Raw genomic sequence first — 23,544 nt, forward strand, 5'->3', positions numbered from 1 at the left:
ACACGGATTACAAAGTACATCTTAGTAAGAAGTCTTACAACACCAGGTTAAAGTCCAACAGGTTTGTTTCAAACACGAGCTTTCGGAGCACGGCTCCTTCTTCAGGTGAATCCTTTCCATTCTTTCCATTCACCTGAAGAAGGAGCCGTGCTCCGAAAGCTCGTGTTTGAAACAAACCTGTTGGACTTTAACCTGGTGTTGTAAGACTTCTTACTGTGCTCACCCCAGTCCAACGCCGGCATCTCCACATCAAAAGTACATCTTAAATTACAATGGTCTCCTGAACACAAAAAGTCCCTTTGAAGCACACATGACGACTCTGGTCCAAAACATGCATTTCGATTTGAACCCAAGTTAGTGTCTGTGGATTTCTCCTCCGAATTCCCCCAGATGATTGTCACATGAGAGTTTCCAAACTCCACTCCCAAGAACATGCTTAAAAATCTTCTCTCATAATAATGCTTTCCCTCAAAAGTTTGCATTCCGAAATGTAGTCCAGGTTTTGCAAGTGGCTCATTTAAACAAAGCCTCCCTGCACTTTTAACAGTGAATCCAGCCCAGGATTTATAACAACCGCTTTAGGATTTCCTTGTCTTGATTGCTGTACAAATAATTGCTTTAACTGTCGAATCCAGACTCTGATATGAGTATATCAAAAATGTAATTTATCTCTGGAGTCTGCTGTCCCACTTTAAATCTGGTTACTGCAATTGTCCATTTAACTCAGAAATTTTTGTTTACTCTTCCTTGAGTACTTCAGTTAAATACCTTGGTCTCTATTCACTTAACTTCAGTTGTCTTAGACACTCTTTCTGTCCCAATTCTTAGTCATCTGAACTGTAATTTGTTTCTTCGGAAGTCTGCTTCTTTGCAACTCCCTTATCCTGTCCAGCTTCTCCTGGCAGAGTTGAGAGATGTTCCCTCCCACATCTTCAAATGCATTATATCTAGCTGAAACTAAAACTTCAAAGCTTTTTCTATCCTTACAAATGCTTCCAGTTTTTAAGCACCCCCTGCTAGTTCTATTTATTCATCACGCTGTAACCTTCCCTAAGCATAATAGCATCACAGTTGGAATTGATGATTCCTCACACACATAAACACCTTTGTCCAGTATGAATCTAACTATAGGGTACACCCTTCCTACCACAGAAACATTGGGGCAATTTTGAGCTCGCGTTAGTGGTCGGCGGGATCGCCAACACGGGGCGGAAATCTGGAGAGAATCAGGAGAGTTTGCGTTTCTCAACTTTCCACACCTCTTGCCCGTGATGTAAAAAGGTTCATGCCCACAAGAAGTGAAAACCTTATTTTAATGTTTATGAATACATTTGAATATGATTGGCCAGCCCGCCTCCACATGATCCCCCCTCATGATATTCAAACCTCGTCATCGTTCACAACAGGTTTTGAAAGATGGGGGGCAGTTGAGAGGATACACTGGGGAAGCAACGGTAAGTATAGCTCCTGTGTGGGGGGGTGTTGAACATGCATGGGCAATGCCATGGTATTGCCTCCAGGATGGCAAGCTGTGCCAAGGGGCAGTACCAGGGGGCAGCTAATCACTGGGGGCTGGCCCTCTCAGAGCCACAATGGCGGGGTGGAAAGAGTTGATCTTCACTTTTGATCGGGACGCTTTAAAGATGGCACCCCAATCTCTGTGGAGCCAGTTTTGCTGGCTCTGTCAGGTCCTGCCCCAACAGTGTGATGGCATAAACCACCCCCAGTGTCTTTTCACTTTGCTTAAAATAATCAAAAAAACATGAACCGTGCGAACGTTTCTGGGCTTTGATCCTGCTTGCCGTCAGGTTTCACTTGCAGATCTGGTACTGCGTATGAAGGCTGCAAACTGTCCCCCCACCCCAAACTGCGTTTGTTGCACTCTCCATGATGCTGCGGAAAAACATGGCAGTTGAAATGGTGGAGGGGAGGAGTGTGTCACAAATGCAATTTGAAGAACCCAACCACCATTTTGACCAAAATCACTCTCTGTTACCAACGGGAAGGCAGAACTATATGCAGGCCCGAAGCACCGTGCTACCAAGCAGCACTTCCTCAGTAAGAACCTGCTCATTGATGCTCAGTTTGGGTTCCACCATTAATTACAGCCTTGGTTCAAGCATGGACAAAAGAGCAAAACCTCATAGGTATGGGAGAGTGACATCCTTGACGTCAAGGCAGCATTTGGCTAAGTGCGGTGCCAAAGAATCGTAGGGAAAGTGGAATTAATGGGAATCAGTGCGAAAACTTTCCTCTGGTCGGGATCAGACCTCGCACAAAAGACCATAGTTGTGGTTGTTGGACGTCAGTCATCTCAGTCTCAGGACAGCCCTGCAGGCACTCCTCAGGGAGTCTTAGACCCAATCGTCTTCCAGAGCAACATCAATGGCCTTTCATCGTTCAAATGATCCAAAGTGGGGATTTTTGCTGATGATGCCACAATGTTCAATACCATTTGCAGCTGCTCAGATAGGGAAGCAGTTCCTCTCCCCTACACAGCAAGACCTGGACAAAATTCAGACTTAAGTTGATAAGTGGCATATTGCATTCACGCCACACAAGTGCGAGTCAATGGCCATCTGCAATAAGAGGGAATCTCACCATCTCCCCTTCACATTCGATGGTATTACCATCACAGAACCCCCCACATCAACATCTTGGGGATTACCATTGACCAGAAACTGAACTGGACTAGCCATATAAATACTGCAGCTACAAGAGCACGTAAAAGGCTGGTAATTCTGTGGCATGTAATTCACCTCCTGATTCCCTAAGGCCTGTCCATTATCCACAGGGCACAAGTCAAAAGTGTGTTGGAATACTTTCCACTTGCCTGGATGAGTACAGTTCCAACAACACTCAAGAAACTCAAACTCATCCAGGGCAAAGCAGCCCGCTTTTTTGGCACCCCTTCCATCACCTTCAATATTCACTTCCTTCACCACTGATGCATTGTATGTGTTCCATCTACAAAATAAACTGCAGCATCTCACCATTGTCCTTTGACAGCGCCTTCTGAACCGATAGCTTCTATCACTTAGAAGGAAAGGGGCTGCAAATGCATGAGAATACCATCACCTGCAGGTTTCCCCCCCAGCCACATGTCATCCTGACTTGGAAATATCTTGCTGTTCCTTCACTGTCACTGCTCGTAATCCTGGAATCCCCTTCATGTCAGCACTGTGTATTGTACTATATTTAAGAGAGCAGCATATACATTGTAATGTATGTATCTGGTGCAGTAATGGTTTTAAAAGCCTGAGTTAAGGTGTGTGTGTATGCTACAGTATTTTTTTAATGTTTGAAAGGAAGACAGACACTGTGGATGCAATTAAGGTGTTGTAAAAGTGAGATAATCATTGGGCGGGATTCTCTCATCCCGCGGCAGACTGTCCATGCCGTCGTAAACGTGTCGCGTTTTACGACGGCGTGAACGGGCTGAGCCAAGGGCTAATTCTGTCCCCTACAGTGGGCCAGCATGGCACTGGAGCAGTTGACGCCACTCCAGCTGCCAATCCTGGCATGTACTGGGCGCTGTCGGATCCGCGCATGCACAGTGGCGCTGGCGCCAGCATGCGCATGCGCAGTGGCCTCTTTCAAGGCGCTGGCCCCGACGCAACATGGCGCAGGGCTACAGGGGCTGGCACATAGGAAAGGAGGCCGCCAGACAGAGAAGCCGGCCCGCCGATTGGTGGGCCCCAATCGCTGGCCAGGCCCCATCAGAGGCCCCCGCCCCGGTATCAGACCCCCCTCTCCCCTCCCACCCCAACAGGCTACCCCCCGAGCCTTCAGCGCCAAAGTCCCGCCAGCTCAGAGCAGGTTAGAACGGCGCCCGCACTTTTTTTTTTTACGGCCGCTCGGCCCAGAGAATCGCAGGGGGGCGGTGCATAGAGCGGCCCCTGACCGGCGCCATGACGACCACGCTGGCCCCAATGGCATTGGAGAATCATGTCCCGGCATCGGGGCAGTGTGGCGCGATTCGCGTAGCCCCCGACCACGCCCATTATTTCAAACCATGCTTATGTTTAAAAGGAGAGCTCTAATAGTTTATTGTTTTGATTTCAGGAGAGTAGATAGTTAGAGAGTGTTTAAACTTAAGCAAGTAGGGCTTGGGATTTGAGTGAAATGGAGATGATGCAGTAATGGGAGGGACCAGATCTGTAGCAGTCATTTTTTAAATTAATGTTCCTGGAAGATGTGAGCTGAAAAGCAGCTTCTGCAAAAGGCTGTCAGGTGAAGCAGTAGTCTGACACATACAAAAATCTGTAGGATGCTTCCTGACAGGATTTCTCTCTCTCTTCAAGCAATCTCTCAAATTGTCTATCGATCCAAAGATAGGCAAGTAATCGTGTGTTTCCGAGCTTTATTTAAAAGTGGGTTTTGACCTGTGATGGGTTTTGCTTGATTGTAGATAAAGAAGGTAGCAGTTTGGAGTTAAAGAGTTTCATTTTATAGTCAAGCACTGTTTAAATGGTTATTGTAAACTATATTCCTGTGCTGTTAAAGGTTGCTTAATACTGTGTTAATAATAAATTTTGGTTTAATGTATCATAAGCAATTTATGTATTATGAACTATCCCTTCCTCACAGTTTTACAAATTTAATTAAAGTGATTGGGATTCCTGTCCGGTATCCAAGCAAATGGTGGGATCTGGTCTGGGATGGTAATAAAATCCATCACATGGACTACAGCAGGTATAAGAAGGTGGCTCTATACCACCTTCTCAAGGGCAATTAGAGATGAGCAATAAATGTTGGCCTAGTCAGCGATGCCCACATCCAGTGAAATAAATGTTTTAAAAATAGCCTAGTGAAAACATCTTGAACAAAGTGGAGTTCACGAAACAATACCATAATGGAGTTTCAGTTTGTTTGAATGTTCATCTGGGGGTAATGATAAGGCCAGTAATAATGCCTCCGCTGTATCGAGTAAACTAACCTCATTAGTGATGCCATTTTATAGCTTACATAGAAAAAGCTTTTCTAGACTTAATAGGAGAGCAGAAGACGCAACAAAAATCTGCTCATGGTGAACTTCAATCGCAACAGCAAGCGCCAACAATGGAGTAAAATCTCGTAAAGAAAATCTGAGCATGTAAAAATAAAACCTTCAATATCAATGTATGGAGAAAAATGCAACTCAACAATATTCCTTGATCATTAAAACTGAGTTAACTTTAACACCTGCGAACATTTCTTATCGACTTTTCAGTGTTCATTGAGCCCATATCCATGTTACAACAGCTGACTCTTATCTGTCATGTTTTTAAGGGGGTTTTCAATTACCTTTACAATCAGGTATTCGAGTTATTTTTTAACTGCTTTGAACCTCCTTAAAACCCTTCTCTTTGACCACCTCCTCCTAGCTCCTTCATTGGCTCAATATTCATTATTTTGGTTAAACCTTTTCGGGGACTTCACTAATATTTAAATGATGCAATTAGAAATCAGCTATGATTTTATGAACTAATGAGGCAGTCATCCCACAGCTGACGGTGAATGTTGACATAAAGCAGGCCCAGAGAAGCATCTTTTATTTTCAACATTAAAGATGTTATATAATTGGTAGCTTTTTCCCAAAAAAATACCGTGCAATTGCAGGGCCATTAGCCTGCCATTGGAAAAGCAACAAATTTTAAATTGGAGTTTGTTTCAATTTCTATAGAGACCTTTAGCTGGCATGTGAGGCCCAATTCTCTTGCATGACGATGTGAAGCAATGGGCGGAATTTTATGTTGGAGATGAGGGCCTTGCCAACTGGCCGAGTGGCTGCCGTGCCTCGCATTGCCTCTGTTGGTGAAGGTTCACTGGAATTATGTGACCATTAGGTAATGAAAATCTCCCCCCCACCATTCACCATCCCTTCCCCTGCCAACCCAAGAGCTACCAGCCAATCAGAGGCCAGCAGCTCTCCATTGACCAGCAGCATCACCAGGACTCACAAATGTTCTAAGATCACAAAACTATTGCAGTCCAAAGATGTGCTGGTTAGGTGGATTGGCCATAACAAAATTGCCCCTTAGTGACCAGGAATGGGCAGGTTTGTTGGGGCTACGGGGACTGGGTGGGGAGTGAGCCAAGCTGGGCTGCTCTTTCAGATGGGTTGATGTAGACCCGATGGGCCGAATGGCCTCCTTCTGCACTGTAGGGATTCTATGATTCTATGATCACTGAGGGTGCCAGTCCAGAGGCGAATGAAAGCAGAAGTAGGGTCGTGGAGAGGTGTGAAGTGATTGGTGAAATCCTATGGCCCTGTGGCAGGGGGCAGGGAGCCGTTCCAAACTCCACTGACTGGAAGATCCCGCCAGTAGGCAAGGCCACAGAGTTCCACCTGATGTTCTTCTACAGAGTGGGAGTGTGCATCTCAGTTGCTTGATACCAATGGGGCCTGTATGCAACTACACTCAATCCTAAAATTTCTGTTGGGTTCAGGGACACTTTCCTGGGCTGCCATATTACAGCTGACCCTGTGCGCATGAGAATTGAAGACGAAATTGAAATCATCTCTCTGTACCATTTACACAAAGATCCTATCAAAAAATAAACACGAAGAAGGTGACAGAATACAAATAAGTGTTTGTACATTATATGAACATTTTTATGGCACTTTTAAATTTATTTTTAATATTTGTAAACTTTTACGATGTGATTGGCCAAAAGAATTTGAAGTTGTGGCCATGTTTAAATGATTCTGTAATGATAACTGCAATTGTTTTGCATGTGTGTGAGAGTACATGGTGTGTACGTGTTTGTAAACCAGGACTAGGGATATTTTGCTAGGTAAAGGAGATCTTCCTTTTTCAGGTACTTAGCATCGGAGCCAGAGGCAGATTAAAAATGCCTGTATTCTCTGTTCCATGTCAACAATATGCCCAAGTCTTAATTCAATAAATTTTGTCCATTTCCCACAATGGCCAATTGGAGTCTCTCGGGAGGGCCCCTAACCAGCGGAGCATGATTCCATGGCGAAGAGATGGCTGCAATTTGAAATTTAAACAAACTCAAATTCTAAACTTGTTGCTTTTCCAAAACCCACCAATTGCTCTGCAATTGGCACGGGTCTTTGAAAGCTTGCATTTACACTGCATCTTTAATGTGCTTTCATGCTCCGCCGGACTCCACACACAAATAATTTCACATGTCCTTTCGCAGAGTGCCTTCCCTACAGTTTACGGATCTGCATACTAAGAGGGGCCAACTGCCTGAAACAGGCAGATGTGTAGCCCAACTGGTTCAGTTGGTAGAGCTCCTGCCTCTGCGTTGAAATGCCTTTGGTTCGAACATTACCACCAGACTGCCTATTGCAGTCAGGAATATTTATGCGGTTCAAAATAAGTGGGAGGTCTCGTGGTACAATGAGGCGGAAACTGCGGATTCGGATCTCATCCGCAGGCCCTCATGGCCACAGAAGATATGTTCATATCCGGCCAAACGGGTTAGTTATCGTCATGCAAATTGTTCCAAAATGCCTTCGGGAGAGTGTTAACATGGGTGACATTCTTGATCGGCCATGCTTTGTGCTGGCGCCCCCTCCCCAAACCAGAGCCTCTAACTTCATGCTAATGATGTGTCCCAGGAACAAAATCAAACTCGGGAAAACAGGCATGCGTTTTGTCTGCTGGAAGCCTTCCAAGTCTAATTCAGCATTTATCATGGTTTGAAAACAGCGTGGAAATTTGTGGGAAAAATACTCCAACGACAAAAAGGAGTAAAAATGAAACAGGCAGATTGGACGCCCAGCAGGAGGCCCCTATCAAAATGGCGGCGGCCACAATGTCAGGGTTAACAAAGCAAGCAGACCACTGACCACATTTTGAGGCCGTGACTGCCCTGTTAATACCCGACACAACAAGTTAACATCACTCCCACTGAATAAAAAGTGACAGGTCAGTGTCTGCACTACCCAGCACCCCAGTCGCATTTTTTTCAAAGCCACAGTTGCTGGCTGCAAATTAATCACCACATTGCCCTTAGTTATTCCAAAAATGTCATGCAACATGCAAAATGCTAAAAATAACATTGTAAAAAGACATATCTGATATGGTAAAGGATTTGAGTTCAACGCAACTGAGAATAGCATTGAAACTATAAAGCCATCCTCATGAATTATTTAAGGTTCCCTGTCTTGCCAAAAGCACATTACATCTGCTAGTATTAGGAAATGATCTGGAATTGGCAGCTGCCTGCAGCAAAGCAACAAGAAAAAAACGCATCAGGCAAATGTCAAGGCTGCCAAGCACTATCCAGTGCTAAACCTTCCAGGCTTCAAAACCAGCATCCAAGCACAACAGTCAGCAGTATTGCAATACAGTAAATAGAGTTCAACAGTAAGGCTGTTGGTATTTCTTATCTCAAAACACTACGGCCTCTATCATCTTGTGATACCCAAATCCTGAACAAGCCATTTCTATCTCCTTCCCAAAATCCACAAACAGAACTGTCCTGCTGGGTCCATCATGTTCAACCTATTTCTGTCCCTATTTCGTTCTATCTTGACTCTATTTTTTTTCTCATGTCCAGTTGATTCCAACCAGCCTCTGGGCTCTCTTGGCGCCCTCATTCTTTCCAACAATTTCCAGTTAATTGCTAGAAAAATGCATTTTGTCAAAGCTGTTGGTCTTGCACTCATCAAGACAATCGCAAGAACTTTAGACTATATGACAAGTGGGTGCTGATTGGTTGTGGACTCTGAATGGTACAGGCATTGCCGTAGAGAATGCACCAGTTGATGGTGACTGACAGTTAAGTGCCAAACATTGGGCAGAATCTTCCAAGAATTTGACAAAGTGTAGGTTCTGGTGAGAAAACTGGTGCGAAAAATCCCGTGGAATATCGAGCATCTTTAACAAAACTTTCTTTTAACCACGTTAATCATGCCGGGCTCGTGACAGTCTCTCACTGCTTGAAGCACAACGTAGCAACTTATTTTTTGTAATCAGTGAGGGGGTCCATATGAACATCTCCCCAGCATTTGTTCCAGATCCATTCGAGGGAATGGCGGCCAGGAAGCCACACCACGTTTCTCAGAGGGAGCCCTGACCAGGCTCTTGGATGGAGTGCAGCAGAAGTGAAATGCCCTCCATCCATGGTCACGCCGACATCCAGGAGGTAAATGCAGCCCCAGACAGTGCCAGGCCCCTGCTGATGAGGATGGGGTAGCAGTGCCGCAAAAAGATGAATGACCTTCTTCGCATGGCCAGGGGGAGTCTGCCACCACCATGTGAGCCCCTCACACACCCCTCACATCTCAAAGGTGACCTCCTACCTAGCCACTTTGCGGGTTGCCAACACATGTCACGAGTCCCTCTCCCTCAATCTAATCCCCATGGTCACCCCAGTTTCTTCTCTGCTCCTCACATCCCTACTCAAGTCCCACTCATACCTCACCTCATCACCAACTGAACGGGCAGGATTCCTGCCTACACTCTCCCCATCTGTCTCATTACAGGATAAAATCGAGCATAACAGGTGTGAGCGGGCACAGCCACCCAGAGTAATGCCCGAGCTCAGACGCCCCACACCTTTTGAGGAAAGAGCCCTTGAGCTGGCTGGGATGGAGCAAGACTGTGACTGTGACGAGTGTGGGCTACAGACAAAAGTGAGAACCCTCAAGACACACAGTCAATCTCCAAGCCTCATGTGAGTAAACTTTGTCCCATCGTTTAACCCCGGGGTTCGCTAATCCTTTGCAGGGCAATCATACGACTAGCCAGGACCATCCACGCACCCCTTGGAGACCATGGACATGAGCATCTCCGAGGGAGACTTCTCGGGCACCACCAGGGAAGAGGTGTCACATCTGTCACCCACACCCTCCACCAGCGCAGATACTCATACCTCAGTGAGATTACCTAATAGGTAAGCCTCTGGTTCACTCACTGGTCAGCATCTCACAATCAAAGATCCACAGCATACAGAGGATGGAATGTCCCAGGGAACTGACAGTTGGAGGGATGCTGGACCCCAAAATCTGCTGAGACCTGGCTGATGACATGCCTATGCGTCCGGTTGTCCCAGAGCTGCTGAACATGCTAAGGCAGAATTGTGGGTATCAGGAAGGGATGACGACATCCCTCCTTGGAGTGCAAGGCCAACTGGGGGAGGCACTTCGACTTCTGCCTGAGATGCCATCACTCCAACACAAGACCAACACTGCAAAGCTGGCGTCTGAAGTGGAGACCTTGGCGCAGGATGTGCGCTCCATGGCGGGGGATGTCTGCTCCATGGTTCAGCTCATGATCTCCATGGTTGAGAGCATGATCTTCATGGTGCACGTCTTCAACTGCATGGTGCAGGCACTAGTGGGAACCCACAAGATTCAGCATCAGAGGACAGTGGCCGGGAGGCTTCCGGATCTCACTCTAGCTGCTCGTCTAATCCATAAGGAGCCCTGGGGCCGGATACACCTGGCGGGAAGAGGACCACAGTCTGGGGACTCCCACCCAGGGAACTCAGCTCATCTGTCACCCCCTCCCTGTGAGAAACACACCTCCAGTCCAGCACACTGAGGAGGACAGCACTGGAACATCCATGCTGCCTGAAAGTAGGCCCAGACTCTCAAGGTCCAGGGCCCCAGGAGACCCCCGCCAAAGTCATCTCAAGCAACAGGGAGTGGCACGCTGCCTCAACCTCAGTGCTGGATCCTAAGGGAGCAACTAAATGTAGCGAGAGGGTGAGGAAGATTAAGAAATTGTAGGCATCAACTGGGCGCGGTTGAATCTCGGTACTAATGTAGATATGTCACCATTGTGATATAACTCTTGTATTAAACATCACTTTGTTCACCAGCAGATCCTCCACCCTGTCATTTCCTGGCGCAATGCTTCACGAGCCGTCACGCAAACCCGGCACTATCCCTGTGGAGTATGAGAGTGGCAGCGCTATGTCTCTCCCATCTCCCACACTGATGACTCTGTAAAGACACGCTGCTGCGAGCATAGGCCCCCCCCCATCTCCCCCACCCCCATCACCACCACCACCAACCCCTTCCCCAGCATCAATGCTCAGGTCTCTCTTGTCTGCCACTATTCCACAGTGATGAGGAGGCCATAGGCTGACAAATTGTAGAGAGGTTGCCCGCCTCGGATGTTAGTTGGAGGAAGACACCAGGACCCCAGTTCTAGGAGGGGCTAAAGGAGATGAGTGATCATCCAGTGTCTGTGAACACCATGATAAGCCTGTTCATTGGCAGTACGCGTTCAGCTCTCTGTCAAGCATCGCTCAGTCCTCAATGAAAGTCATCATGGCCCTGACCATCGTCTGAGGTCCTCCCACCTCCTCCTCCACAGGTTGCCCTTCACTGTCCTCCTGGATCTCTTCCTTATCCGAGGAGATGTGTCGCTCCCCATCTCCTCCTTGTCCAGCTGGTCACCCTTCTGCAGTGCCAAGTTGTGAAGAGGGCAGCAGACCATAATATATGGATGCACCCCATTCTTGAGTCCTCCGCTCTGCCCTTACAGCCTGATCTCTCGTGGAACTCCACCCAGGAACCTCACAGTCACCCCCAATGTTTTTTTTTTATAAATTTAGATTACCCAATTATTTTTTCCAATTAAGGGGCAATTTAGCGTGGCCAATCCACCTACTCTGCACATTTTTGGGTTGTGGGGGCGAAACCCACGCAGACACGGGGAGAATGTGCAAACTCCACATGGACAGTGACCCAGAGCCAGGATCGAACCTGGGACCTCAGCGCCGTGAGGCGGTTGTGCTAACCACTAGGCCACCGTGCTGCCTGATCACCCCCAGTGTTGACCATCTGACCACCGACGCAGGCTTGGAGGGCCGAAGGGCCTGTTCCTGTGCTGTACTTTTCTTTGTTCTTTGTACTAACCTCTTCCCACGCTGGTACACTGCCCCTTGCGAATAGTGGAAGGGACATGCAGTTTGACATGATCCCTCAGTCTTTGGGACATACAGTGTACATACCTAGCATCACACTGGCACTGCAAGTCATATACCACATTTGCTCATTTGTGTGATAGGCAGAATATCTTTTACAGCTGACAGCAGCAGCCTATTACTGGTAAATACCACTTGCGTTGCTGCTGCACGGTAACAAGTTAACATTGGAAAGGTGAAATTTGCACCACAGGTATCATTAGGTTTCTGTGAGCAGCTTTCTTAGTGGCTGGGCGAAATTCTTCGCTTCCCGATGCCGCAAACGTGAACCGTGATCGGGCAGAGAATCGGGCATTCGGACAAAATTGAGAACCACACCCGGTGCCAATTAGGCGCCATGCTCCAGTTCCCCGCTGGTGGCGATAACAAGGTTTGCATGCATTTAACTGTGAATAGTGGGTTGGACACAGTATTGTCCCCCCCTTCCGCGATGCTCTGCTCCTCTCAGGCAGAGGTCTCCCAGATGTGAATTACTACAAGTATTGACAAACGTGGACTGGGAGCCATGGCTGTGGAGGGGGAGCAGGAAGCTAAAAAAAACATTGAAAAATTGATGAAAACTGCCTGGCTTGCTGGGGGCCGGTTTCCTGGGCTGGGGCAATAGCTAGTAGTGACTTGGTGCACAGTTCAGGGAATTGGGGTGTCCCCCTCAGGACCGGGGTGACCTGGCTCAGACCACCATTGCTGCAGTCTGTCTTTTAAATGCACCCCTTTGGCCCTGCAAGCTCCTGGCTGCTCACACTTCTAAGTGCTGCATATGTCCTTTAAATGCTCAGAAGGTCTCTGGTCATCTGGGTGCTCATCCAGGCCGCCTCTCTGGACACACATACTCCAGCTGTATCATCAAGGGTCAAGCTCAATCAGGGGCCCACCAGGTGTTGGCATTCCTCAGAAGCGACGTCCCTTTGCAAAGGAAGCAGGGGATCAGCAGAGCTTACCCCAGCCAGAGGACACCTGCACTGCAGCCTTTGGAACCTTACAGTGAACTCCACTCATCTGGATCACCAGCTGTGTCCTCCTGCTGGGGCTGGCAGTGCTGACTACCTCTGCCAACAGTTCCCAGGTAGTGTTCAGGAGGGCAGGCTTGAGTCTGCGACCCCCTGGGGAAGAGGATATCCCTCTGCTCCTCACTGGCATGGAGCTGTGGGTTCACCTCGGACTCCCAACCTTGGGGACAGGTCTGATCTGAGCCATCTTGCTGGCTGGAGTGAGTGTGGTAAGTGGAGCCCTTAAAAACAGCTCCAGCTGCCAGGCTCTTTGGAGCTAAAGCCGACCCCAGCGGTTTGAACGCCCTCTGGGTCGGGTATTGCTCGGAATTCATGCCAGCAGATTTCCGACTGATTAGCATCTTCTGAATGGCTCCCCGAGTAGCGCCCCCCAGGGAACGCAAACCGCATGTAATTCAGTCCCAACGTCAACACTTAGTCTCCCAAATGGAGGATTTCGGCAGCTGTTACAATGCCAGTTACCCCAGAATCCAGGCCATAGTGTTTCCACAGTAAATTAAGAGCCATTCACTTTTATGTAGTACACAAATGCATGGAGGAACTTTCCAGAAAGGTTGTGCACTATAGTTTGGAACCCTAGCACAGTGTAACAACAAGATAGATAACATATTTGCATATTCAGTGTTGATTATGAATCATCTTTGAGTCTTCCTCCAAAATTCTAAAAAGTTGGATCAACTTGAATTTTATAATAAGGCGAGATGCATGCAAGAGCACACAATCCTGCGTAAGAGCCTCTAAGCCAAATTACTCAGAAATTGCCATGAGGCAGATTGCCTTTTACTGCATATGGAGTATCCATATCGGGAAACAACCCTTTAGCTAATCACAGCAGCAAGGCAAAATTAACTCCTTGATAGAATCCATAATTTAGGACTTGATAAAAAATTCTCAATTTTAAAATTGCATTTCAACGCACAATAGCTCAGATATCTTTGGTAAATTTCACTCACCTTCTACATGTAAGGGATTGTTTTTGGACTTTAAAATTTTTTTTCATGGGATAAAGGCCTACTTATTGCTCACCCCTGATTTCTTTGGAAAGTTAGTAGAGAGTCATCTTCTAGAATATAACTGAGTAGCATGCGAGGCCATTTCAGATGATAGTTAATAGTCGATCACATTACCCACCAACCTAGAGATGCTACAAGGCCAAACCGGGTAAGATGGCAAATTCCCCTCCCTGAAGGACATTAGTGAACCGGATGGGTTTTTACAACAATCTGATAGGTTCACGGTCACCATTATTTTTTTAAGTCCAATTATTTACATTAATTTTGGCGGGGGGGATTTAACTCATGTTTCCAGACCATTAATGAAGGTCTCTGGATTCATTAATTGTTGTGAGCTCTGCCCAAAGGCAGGCCCTTGGCTCATTGTAGCAGCTGATTTTTTATCCTGAGTCATTTTCCTTGGCAGTTTTTTTACAGTGACGGTTTGAAATTGTCTTCCATCCTGAAGTGCACAGCAAGAAGACAGACCCCAAGTCCACCTCAGCCAGAATGGAAATCAAACCCAAGCTGTTGGGAGTTATTCTGAACCGGCCAACTGAACCAACAGACAACAATATCCCCCCCCCCCCCCCCCCCCCACAAACACTGCAACCCTCGCCATCTCTGGATTACTATTGCAGAAACATAACCACAATATTATTCTATCGAGTCAGGCCCTTTACCTCATCCTTCCACATTTAGTGGCTTCACACACAGAAATAAAAAAATAATTAACAAATATTTGACTTACGTTGACAATGGATTCTTTTGCTTGTGCCATATCTGAGATGACGCCATCAGTTAAAATAAGAAGGACAAAATATTGTGAACCATCCTTTACTGAGGCAGCATACCTGCAATAAGGACAAGAAGAGCATGCTGGAATCTGAAAAGATACTGAAGCCTAGAAACTGCTTACTATTTTAAGGGATGCCTCAGCCCGTATAAAATACCTGGAAAATGTCGGAAGAACACATTAGTGCGTTTACACTAACCGCAAAAACAGTCATTTCTTGAGTTCAGATCATTTGTCCGTTACTCTAAACCACTTACAGCAAGCATGGATCCAAACAAACACCAGAATGTGCAATGGAAGTGCAGATCCCAAATGCAGCAGGCTGCATCAAAAAATCTAACCAATTGCAGTATCTTTGAAAATCTAAGGTCATTTCCATATAAGCAACAAATATATGGTACAGGGGTTTGAATACTGGGGCTATCATCTAGTAATACAAAGTAGTATTGGTATACCACAGGAACTGCAGTGGTTCAAGAAGGTGGTTTCCATCACCTTCTCAAGGGCAATTAGGGATGGGCAACAAATGCTGGCCGAGCCAGCATTGCCCACACCCCATGAATGAATAAATTTTTAAAAAACTTCATGTGGTGCAAATTAGCTGGTTTCTGTCATGAACTATATTCCCTGAAGTTCACTCTATAAACACTTGTCAATGAAATCTAAAAATGAGAAATCACGTTTTAACACCCACTGATATATTGTTTCAAATTTCAAATAAAGATGGCAATGAGTCAACCTTGAACATTTCAAGGATCAATTCTGCTGACCATGTACAACCTTTGGTGGTTCATACACAGCAATGGTGTAAGAGGAGTTTAGGACGTTGGCTGATAGATATGGTTCTGTGAGTATGACTACATCAAGCTATTGCTTGACAAAGTTGTGGCACAGCTCTGCCAACATTTCTTAGTTTTCAGAAAGGACTGGGCTGGATGTGCCATCTCTATGTGCTGATTCAGTGCCTTGGTCGAAGCCAAATGGCCCATCTGCCCTTACTCTTCTCATTCCCTATAGTAGTTTGGTTCAACTGAATGACTTGCCATTGAACCAGTGACATGGGGGGATATTTGTGACATTTGGCACGGAGCTCGGACATAGGCAACTGGAGTTTGTCAAGTCAGTCCCAAGCTTGGTAAATAGCCACATGTCCCAAGAGCTGGGTGGTGAGTAAAGCCACCCTGGTGCTATCTTCACAAATAATTCAGCAGAAATATAAATCCACCCTGGGCAATAGAATGAAGAAAATCGATCCTTCATAATCATATTAGTTACTTGAGCAGAGGGCAAATACTGCAGATCCAAAGTTCAAAGGCAACAAAAAGAGTGTAAATAATTGAGAGGTTTTCAGGGAGAGAAGGGCAAAACTGCTTTCATTTTAAGTAGGTTGTATAAACATGCAGAAAAAATGTACCACAAACATGCTGTGAGCCCACACATCTTTCCTTGTCAGTGCACTAAATCTCCTTTCTGGGGGGGGGGGGGGGTTCTGCTGGGGGGGGGGGGGGGGGGTTCTGCTGGTAAACGATGTAACACAGCAGGTGGGCTGCGGGATGGGTTTGGGTAGTTTGCATATGACATCCAGCCAAAATGCCCCCAACTCCAAGAAATGCACTAGGCCATGAGCACAGGCAAGGGACAGACTAAGCTCTGACCACGCCAAGCATTTGCCACCATCACAACTCCACAGGAATGTTTGGGCTAAAGTAATGCATATTTTTGGCAGTCAAGTGAAATATTGCTTTGGTGCTGCGTTGCAAGGCCTTTGCACGGACCACTGCTATGCTCAGGCTGAAATGGAACTGTGAATAAATAACATCATTCCAAGTTGAGGGTAACCCATGAACGATGCCGCATGAGATCTACTCATGACTCTTTTACTCCATTTCTAGCAAACTTTGAACTGACCACACGAGGAGGCAAATACCTTCACACATGGAAAGATAAAAGGCCTATTTCCTCATTGGAACAGAAATACTTCCTGCATGACAACATGAAATATGCTTGCAAACTATGGTCGAAATTCTCAGCTGTCTATGTGGAGGAGTGCAGACTCAATCCATTCAGTTATTCATAAATAAATAAAGGCACCAGTGACATTCTGCCTATTTACAATGAATTCTACTATTGCCACCCTCCTCCACCCCTCCCCAAACTGTCTTGTGCTACGAATAATAAGGGAGCGGAAAGATGTACAATATATACCTCACATATCTTGAATGTCCAGATCTCATTGAATATCAGAGCAGAATCGATGGACTGAATGGCCTACTTCTGCTGCTACGTCTAATGGTCCTCAAATTGTGCAGTTGCAATATGCGGTTGGTAATAAAACATCGTGCAGTTCAATAATGAAAAAAGTTGACATATGTCACGCTCTAATTATAAAAGTCTGAAGTACCTTGCAACATGATTAATTACAGGAGCAAAATTGGTTGGTCCATAAAGTTGCACAGACTTTAGGCTCCGGTAGTAAGCTTCCATAACTCCTTCAATTCCTTGGCAATATGGATTATGAGGGTTTCCATTCTGCAAAAGCAAAAGGCCAGGGGAATAAAATATATCACAGCTTATTAATTACGAAAAGGTTACAATTACATTTTGTATTTCCAAGAAATAAATGTGACCTTATTAAAAGAAGGAAACTCAAACGCATTGGGCTGGATTCTCCGCCCTGCAGTGCCACTTTTCTGCCCCGACCCGCTGGCGGGATTCTCCGTTACACCGGCCAGTCAATGGGTTTTCGCATTGTGGGGTAGCCCCATGTCGTCGGGAAATCTTCGAGCGCTGGTGGAGAATCAGGCCCAGGGATCCTCAAATTCTGATCAGAACTAAGATGGAATCCTCGCGAGAAGACATCTAAAGTTTGGGCCCAAAGGTTCGATGGGAGTTGTTCCGTCAGTGCCCTGATATCATTAAGGAACATCATGAGTAATTCCAGCCTAATACTACTATAGCCAACTGGGCTTCGGGTGGGATGAATCATGGCGCTGACTACTGACTTTCCATTCGGAATGTGGCACTCCATAAAATCCAGCTTCATGATGCCACAAAATATTTAACTTGGGAGATGAGATAATAAACAGGGGGCTGGATTCTCCGATTTAAGGCCATGTCCGGAGGATGTGTCTGGTTTTATGACAAAAATGTTGGTGCCACCCCCGCACGGATCCTCCGACCAGTGAGGGGCTAGCAGCCACGCTACGTAAAACGTACGGCCCTCCTGAAAAAAACGCCTGAAGAATTACCGGGTCTGTGGCTGTGCATGCGCACGGCGACGGCCAGCAGTGGTCGCGCAGTACAATAGTTGGCCCGAATTGCCAGATAGTGCCCCCCTTGGCACCCCCTCGCCACCCCCATGCCACCCCCCACGAGTCCCCTCAGCCCTCGCCGAAGCTTCCCCCCCCCCCCCAGCTAACAGCACGGCTCAGGCCCGACTGTGGCAGCGCTGGACACAGTCTGCAGCCTGCCACGCCAAGTTCACGAAAACTGCGAGCACACGTGCACCACGCGATTGGGAGTTCTGTCTAACGGGGCGGGGCATCGGGAACGGCCTTCAGGTAACGTCTATGATGGCGTTTTGGACCGGGCGGATCATCTGAAAACAGGTGCCGTCCCGGATTCGGTCGTAAACAGGGATTCTCCGCCCGATCGCTGATTACGATATCAGCTTCGGGCAATGGAGAATCCGCCCAGGGTCACATTAAAGCACTCCAAAGTCCTCACTTGTAGCTTCAGGTGGAAATTCATTTAATCATGTTCTGACAGGTAAGCATTGCTCAAGTTAAATGTCAAAATAGTAGCTTCATAATAACATAAATGAGAACCTACACAGAACGTTCAAATGCTTGCAGCTAAAAAAAGCTTAACCAATTAGATAGCCCCTGATTCTGGCACGTTATTTGAATCAGAACATGCCGGCAAGATAATTTGATGTATTAGAAAAATAAAATCTTTATTCCAGGTGTATGGCTATTTATTTGTCTCATTTCCATTTTTATTCATCTGTAATACTGGCCGTGCACCTGTCATTTTAAAAAAGGTCGAAACCCAAAGTCCACTCACATGTCCAAAATCCAACTGGTCTTAATAATGAGTTAAATCATTAGCGTGGATTTATAGTTCCTTGAAGTGACACAAGTGCATGAAGAATTAAATTCACATTGGCGTTTGAATAGAAATTAAATCATATATATTTCTTCTGTAACCAATTTCATAACAGACAATAATTGCTGTACTGTTACAAAACAAACTCAGCTGTTTTACAGCAGTTTTACCAGAACTGGAGCCAGCTGTACGAAGTTGAAGTTGAGGGTTCAAAAAGACAGTTGGGAAAATAGTAAATTTCAATTGTTACATTCAGTGTTTCTTATCTCAGCTTTACTTGTTGTGATAACCCTCACAAGGATCATGGGAAATCACTTATCGTTCCCACCGTGGGGCACATGGAGTATGGGTACCCATGGTAACGCGTGGTGGCCCACCCAGCTGGGACTCATTGCCGAGCATTGTAATTCGACCATCGGTAATTCTCCAATGCTACAGGCTTAACACGGCTGAAAGAATTCCTGGAGAACCCCGAACAGAATTCCTGACCAGGCTCAGGAAACTGGTGAAACACTGTGGGCGCGATTCTCCGCTCTCACGCCGGTTCGGAGAATAGCGGGCCGCGCCGATTTTCACGGCGACGCCGGTCCGACACCCTCCCACTATTCTCCGAACCCCGCACAAACTACACGTCGGCATTCCCGGCAAAGGCCTCGACAGACCCCCCGACACGACCAGAAGCCCGACTTCTTGGCCCTCCGCTATTCTCCGGCCCGGATGGGCCGAAGTCCCGACGTCATCACGCAATGTTTTCACGCCGGCCAACACACCTACTTTTCAAATTCGTCAACCAGTCGTGCTGGCTGACGAGAGCTTCGAGGAGGTGAGCGCACCGCTCGGCGCACAGCTCAGCGCACTGCTGGAGTCTGGCCACAACGGTGAAGGCATCCCCGAGAACGGGAGGGGGGTCCAAAGCGGGAGGGATGTGGGAGACGGAGGGGGGTGTGTGGGAGATGGAGGGGGGAGAGTGGGAGACAGAGGGGGGAGTGTGGGAGACGGAGGGGGGGGAGTGTGTGAGACGGATGGGGGGAGTGTGTGAGACGGAGGGGGGGAGTGTGGGAGACGGAGGGGGGGGGGAGTGTGGGAGACTGAGGGGGGGTGATTAAGTAAAGGGGGGGAGGGATGGTTGTCACCCGGGGGCACCCTCTTGGCACTTACCCTGGCAGCCCTGGTGAGGTCGTGCATCTTCTTCCTACATTGCTCTGCAGAGCGAGGGGTCTGTCCACAGCACTGGCGGCAGCAGCCACGTCACACCAGGCCTGGCGCACCGCGTTGGCAGGGTGGCGATGCCCTCTACGCGGGCAGATGACGCCCCTCCTCTGCTCGATTGAATCCAGCACCGTCTCGATGTCAGCCTCCAAGAATCGCGGGGCTGCTCTCCTTGGCTCCGACATCTTGGCCTACAGTTTCTGTGCTCGCCCGCGCCTTTTTATGGCGTCGGGCGGCCTCACGTGGGCGTGTTCGTGTCGTCGTTGCGTTCCGGCGTCATCGCGCACGTGATTTATGCGGCCCCGTTCCTAGCCCATTTCCCGGACGTGAATACGTCGGGAATGGGGCCGTGTCAGGCCGTCGCAAAAGTCCGCCGACTTTGCGATTTTCCGCGGGTGCGGAGAATCGCGCCCCGTGAGTATGGGTCACCCCTGCTGGAGATGCTACGGGACCGTCTGGAATGCGAGATAAACAATGTTGTGACACAGAGAAAACTGCCTGCCCTGGCCCTGAAAAGAACCATAGAGCTGGCACTGTCCATGGAAAATGCCTAGAAAGGGCCCAGGAACCTCAAGGTTTAATGGACTACAGCGCGATCAATGTCAAAAGACCTCCATATAGAAAAAACAGGCCCCCGGATGAACTCCTTCACTCCTCACCCACCACTCAACCAAAGCATGCGAGGGCATGGGTCGATGGCCGCAAGCTTCCCCAGAGGACTATGAGGGACAGTTGTGAGAGTCCTGGACCTGCAGCCGAAAGATATGCCTAAGGCAAGGCTGCCAGAACCGTCAGTAGCGCACCGCCCAGGCTGGAAGCCAAAGGCACATCAGGCTCGGATCTTGCAAAGCCGCCAGCCCTGACAAGACGAACTGATGCAGCGGAATTGCATCACCACCCTCAAAGTTCCCCCAATCAAAATTAAACTCCGATCAATGGTCACCCTCAGGAAATCGAAGTGGACACAGGAACCATTGTGTCTATCATTCGCAATAGAGCTTGAGGCACCTCCGAGGGGTCATTGTTCCCGTGGGCTGCAATGAAACCAGGGGCCATGCTGACCACATACATGGGGGACAGGCTGATTTATTTTTCAGCTTGGGGAGATGAGGGCGTTGCTGGGTGGAGCCAAGGAATGCAGAGAGACATTTTGGAAGGGGAGTTGCTTTTTGATCTGCCTGATGCTGAGTCCACAATTCCCCCACAGAAAGATAGATTGAGGCCTAATTGTTTTGTTTCTTGCTGTTTAATTGGAAATTGAGTAGTAGTGTTTAAGGGGCGATTGTAAGTTGTTCTTTTTGGGTGTGAAGTTAAGAAATTTAATATTACATCCATTAAAAATACCCAAACCCTGGGCGGGATTCTCCGAAATGGAGGCAGAGTTTCCGCGCCGTCGTGAACATCGTCGCGTTTCACGACGGCGTGAAATGGGCATGGGCACTACTGATCCTGGCCCCCACAGGGTGCCAGCATGGCGCTGGAATGGTTCACGCCAACCCGCGCATGCACGGGGGACGTCCTCAACCCGTCAGCCCCGACGATGGAGAGGCCGGCCCGCCGATCGGTGGGCCCCGATTTCAGCCAAGTCCCCATCGGAGGCCCTCACCGGTGAAGGAGCCCCCCTCCCTGGCACGGGGCGTGGAGAATTCCGCCCCCTATTTCTTCATGCATTCACTCTTGGGGCAAATCATTCTTTCCACACAGTTTTACAAATAAACTAAAATATTGGGCTTTCTGTGCAGTGTCCTAGCTATTGTTGGGATCTGGTCTGTGATCGCAATAAGCTATCTTTAACTTTACGTGTCTGGATATAATGAATTTTATGTTCTGCACCCACGAATAATGATCCGAATAACTAGCAGTAAATCTGTGAAACTTAACAAACAACAGGGAAAACAAAATAATTAGTTAATAGTTATCAACCTTCTGCGATTGGAAAAAACACTTGCAAAGAAATCATCTCACCAAAGCAAATTCATGTGAAATTCTCCCATCTGGAGGCAACTTGGCACCAAATCCTAAGGCTGGGAACATCTTGTCACTGTCATAATCCTGAATGATTTCTCCTACAGCTTTCAATGCCATGGCATAAGTGTTAAGTTGATAAGGGTTCATATAATGGAGAGAGGTTGGTTGAGCAGGGTGACCTATTTGAAAATATGATTTAAACACAAACAATCAGACAAAAAATGATATTGAAAACATAGCTGTGTTAAACCTGGCAAGAGTTTTGTTCATCAATTGCGAATAAATTAATATTTAGAAATTCAAGCTAATTACAAAATAAACTATGAGGTTAGATTACATTTTATTTAGACAAAGGTATTGCAATCAATGATTGAAACAGAATTCATAATCTCTTTTAAAAGGACAGCGGATATATATTTTACAAAGAAAAAATAAAAAGGGACGAGAAATAAGATTAAGTAAAAATTTTTTAGAGAACTGACACAGGCATAATGATCCCAAAGGCCTTGACCTATGCTAATAATTATAAAGATCATGGCCAGAATTCTCCAGCCATTTGCTGATAGCAGCATTCTCTGGTCCTGTCAGCAGCATACTCCCATCCACAGGTTTTCTGGTGGCGTGGGGCGACTTCAATGGGAAATCCCATTGACAGCAGCGGGAACAGAGAATCCTGCCGCCAGCAAATGGTGCGTGGCCTCCTGCTGCCAAGATACACGTGGCTGGGGGGACCGAAGAATCCAATTCCATGACACGTTATCAATATGCATCATGATGATATCACATTGCATTGTCACACTGTCGGCTAAGGGTGAGATCCTCTGGCCTCCCCGCAGTGGGATTCCCGGCAGCGGGAGGCGGCCTACTGTTCGATCCATTGAATGCACCCCATGCTGCCAGGAAACCCGCGGAAGGGGTGCTCCATCGGCGGGACCGTAAGATCCCACACGTGTGAACAGCCAGAGGATCTCGCCCGAGGTCTTAAAATTAAAACACGATTTTAAAACTGAGCATAAGACAACATTGGCTGGAATTTTCCTGCCGTTCCCGCCAGTGAGATCTTCCAGTCCCGATGACAACGATGCCCCGCCGACGGTTCTCTGGTGGTGGGGGTGCAACCCAATGGTGGGCCAGTTCCGCCACCTCGAAGCTCTGCGGAACCAGGGAAAATGATGCCCATTGCATATTACGCAGAGAATAATAACATTGATGACTGTATTGTGATTCGCTGCTGCACCACTGCAAAGTTCATCGTATGACCACCGAGAATTTGAAAACTTAATGTGCGAATGGCATTTCTCTTTTACTTATAGTAGCTCCAGCTTATGAAGCTACAGGAATAAGAAATATTGCAAGCTTTATTATTTGCTGCAATGACAACCCAGAGGCTAAGTGTATCTGAAGATGTAAGCAACTTTAAGAAACAATAAAATGAAAAAATAAAAATCACTTATTGTCACGAGTAGGTTTCAATGAAGTTACTGTGAAAAGCCCCTAATCGCCACATTCCGGCGTCTGTTTGGGGAGGCTGGTACGGGAATCGAACCGTGCTGCTGGCCTGCTT

At 47.3% G+C, this 23,544-nt stretch overlaps 1 protein-coding gene across 4 annotated transcripts in view; it reads right to left on the reverse strand.

Moving 5' to 3' along the window:
- The window catches only part of LOC119973336 (copine-8), a 449,311-nt gene that overhangs the window by 18,624 nt on the left and 407,143 nt on the right, over window positions 1-23,544 (reverse strand). For all 4 annotated transcript variants that reach the window (XM_038811212.1, XM_038811215.1, XM_038811214.1 and 1 more), the window contains 3 exons: window positions 21,978-22,159; window positions 17,098-17,225; window positions 14,652-14,754 (listed from right to left, as the gene is read on the reverse strand). In XM_038811212.1, coding sequence (XP_038667140.1) covers window positions 14,652-14,754; window positions 17,098-17,225; window positions 21,978-22,159 — 413 coding nt within the window. The remainder of the gene's footprint in view (window positions 1-14,651; window positions 14,755-17,097; window positions 17,226-21,977; window positions 22,160-23,544) is intronic.

Source organism: Scyliorhinus canicula, chromosome 11 (assembly GCF_902713615.1).
Source record: "Scyliorhinus canicula chromosome 11, sScyCan1.1, whole genome shotgun sequence".
Taxonomy (NCBI): domain Eukaryota; kingdom Metazoa; phylum Chordata; class Chondrichthyes; order Carcharhiniformes; family Scyliorhinidae; genus Scyliorhinus; species Scyliorhinus canicula.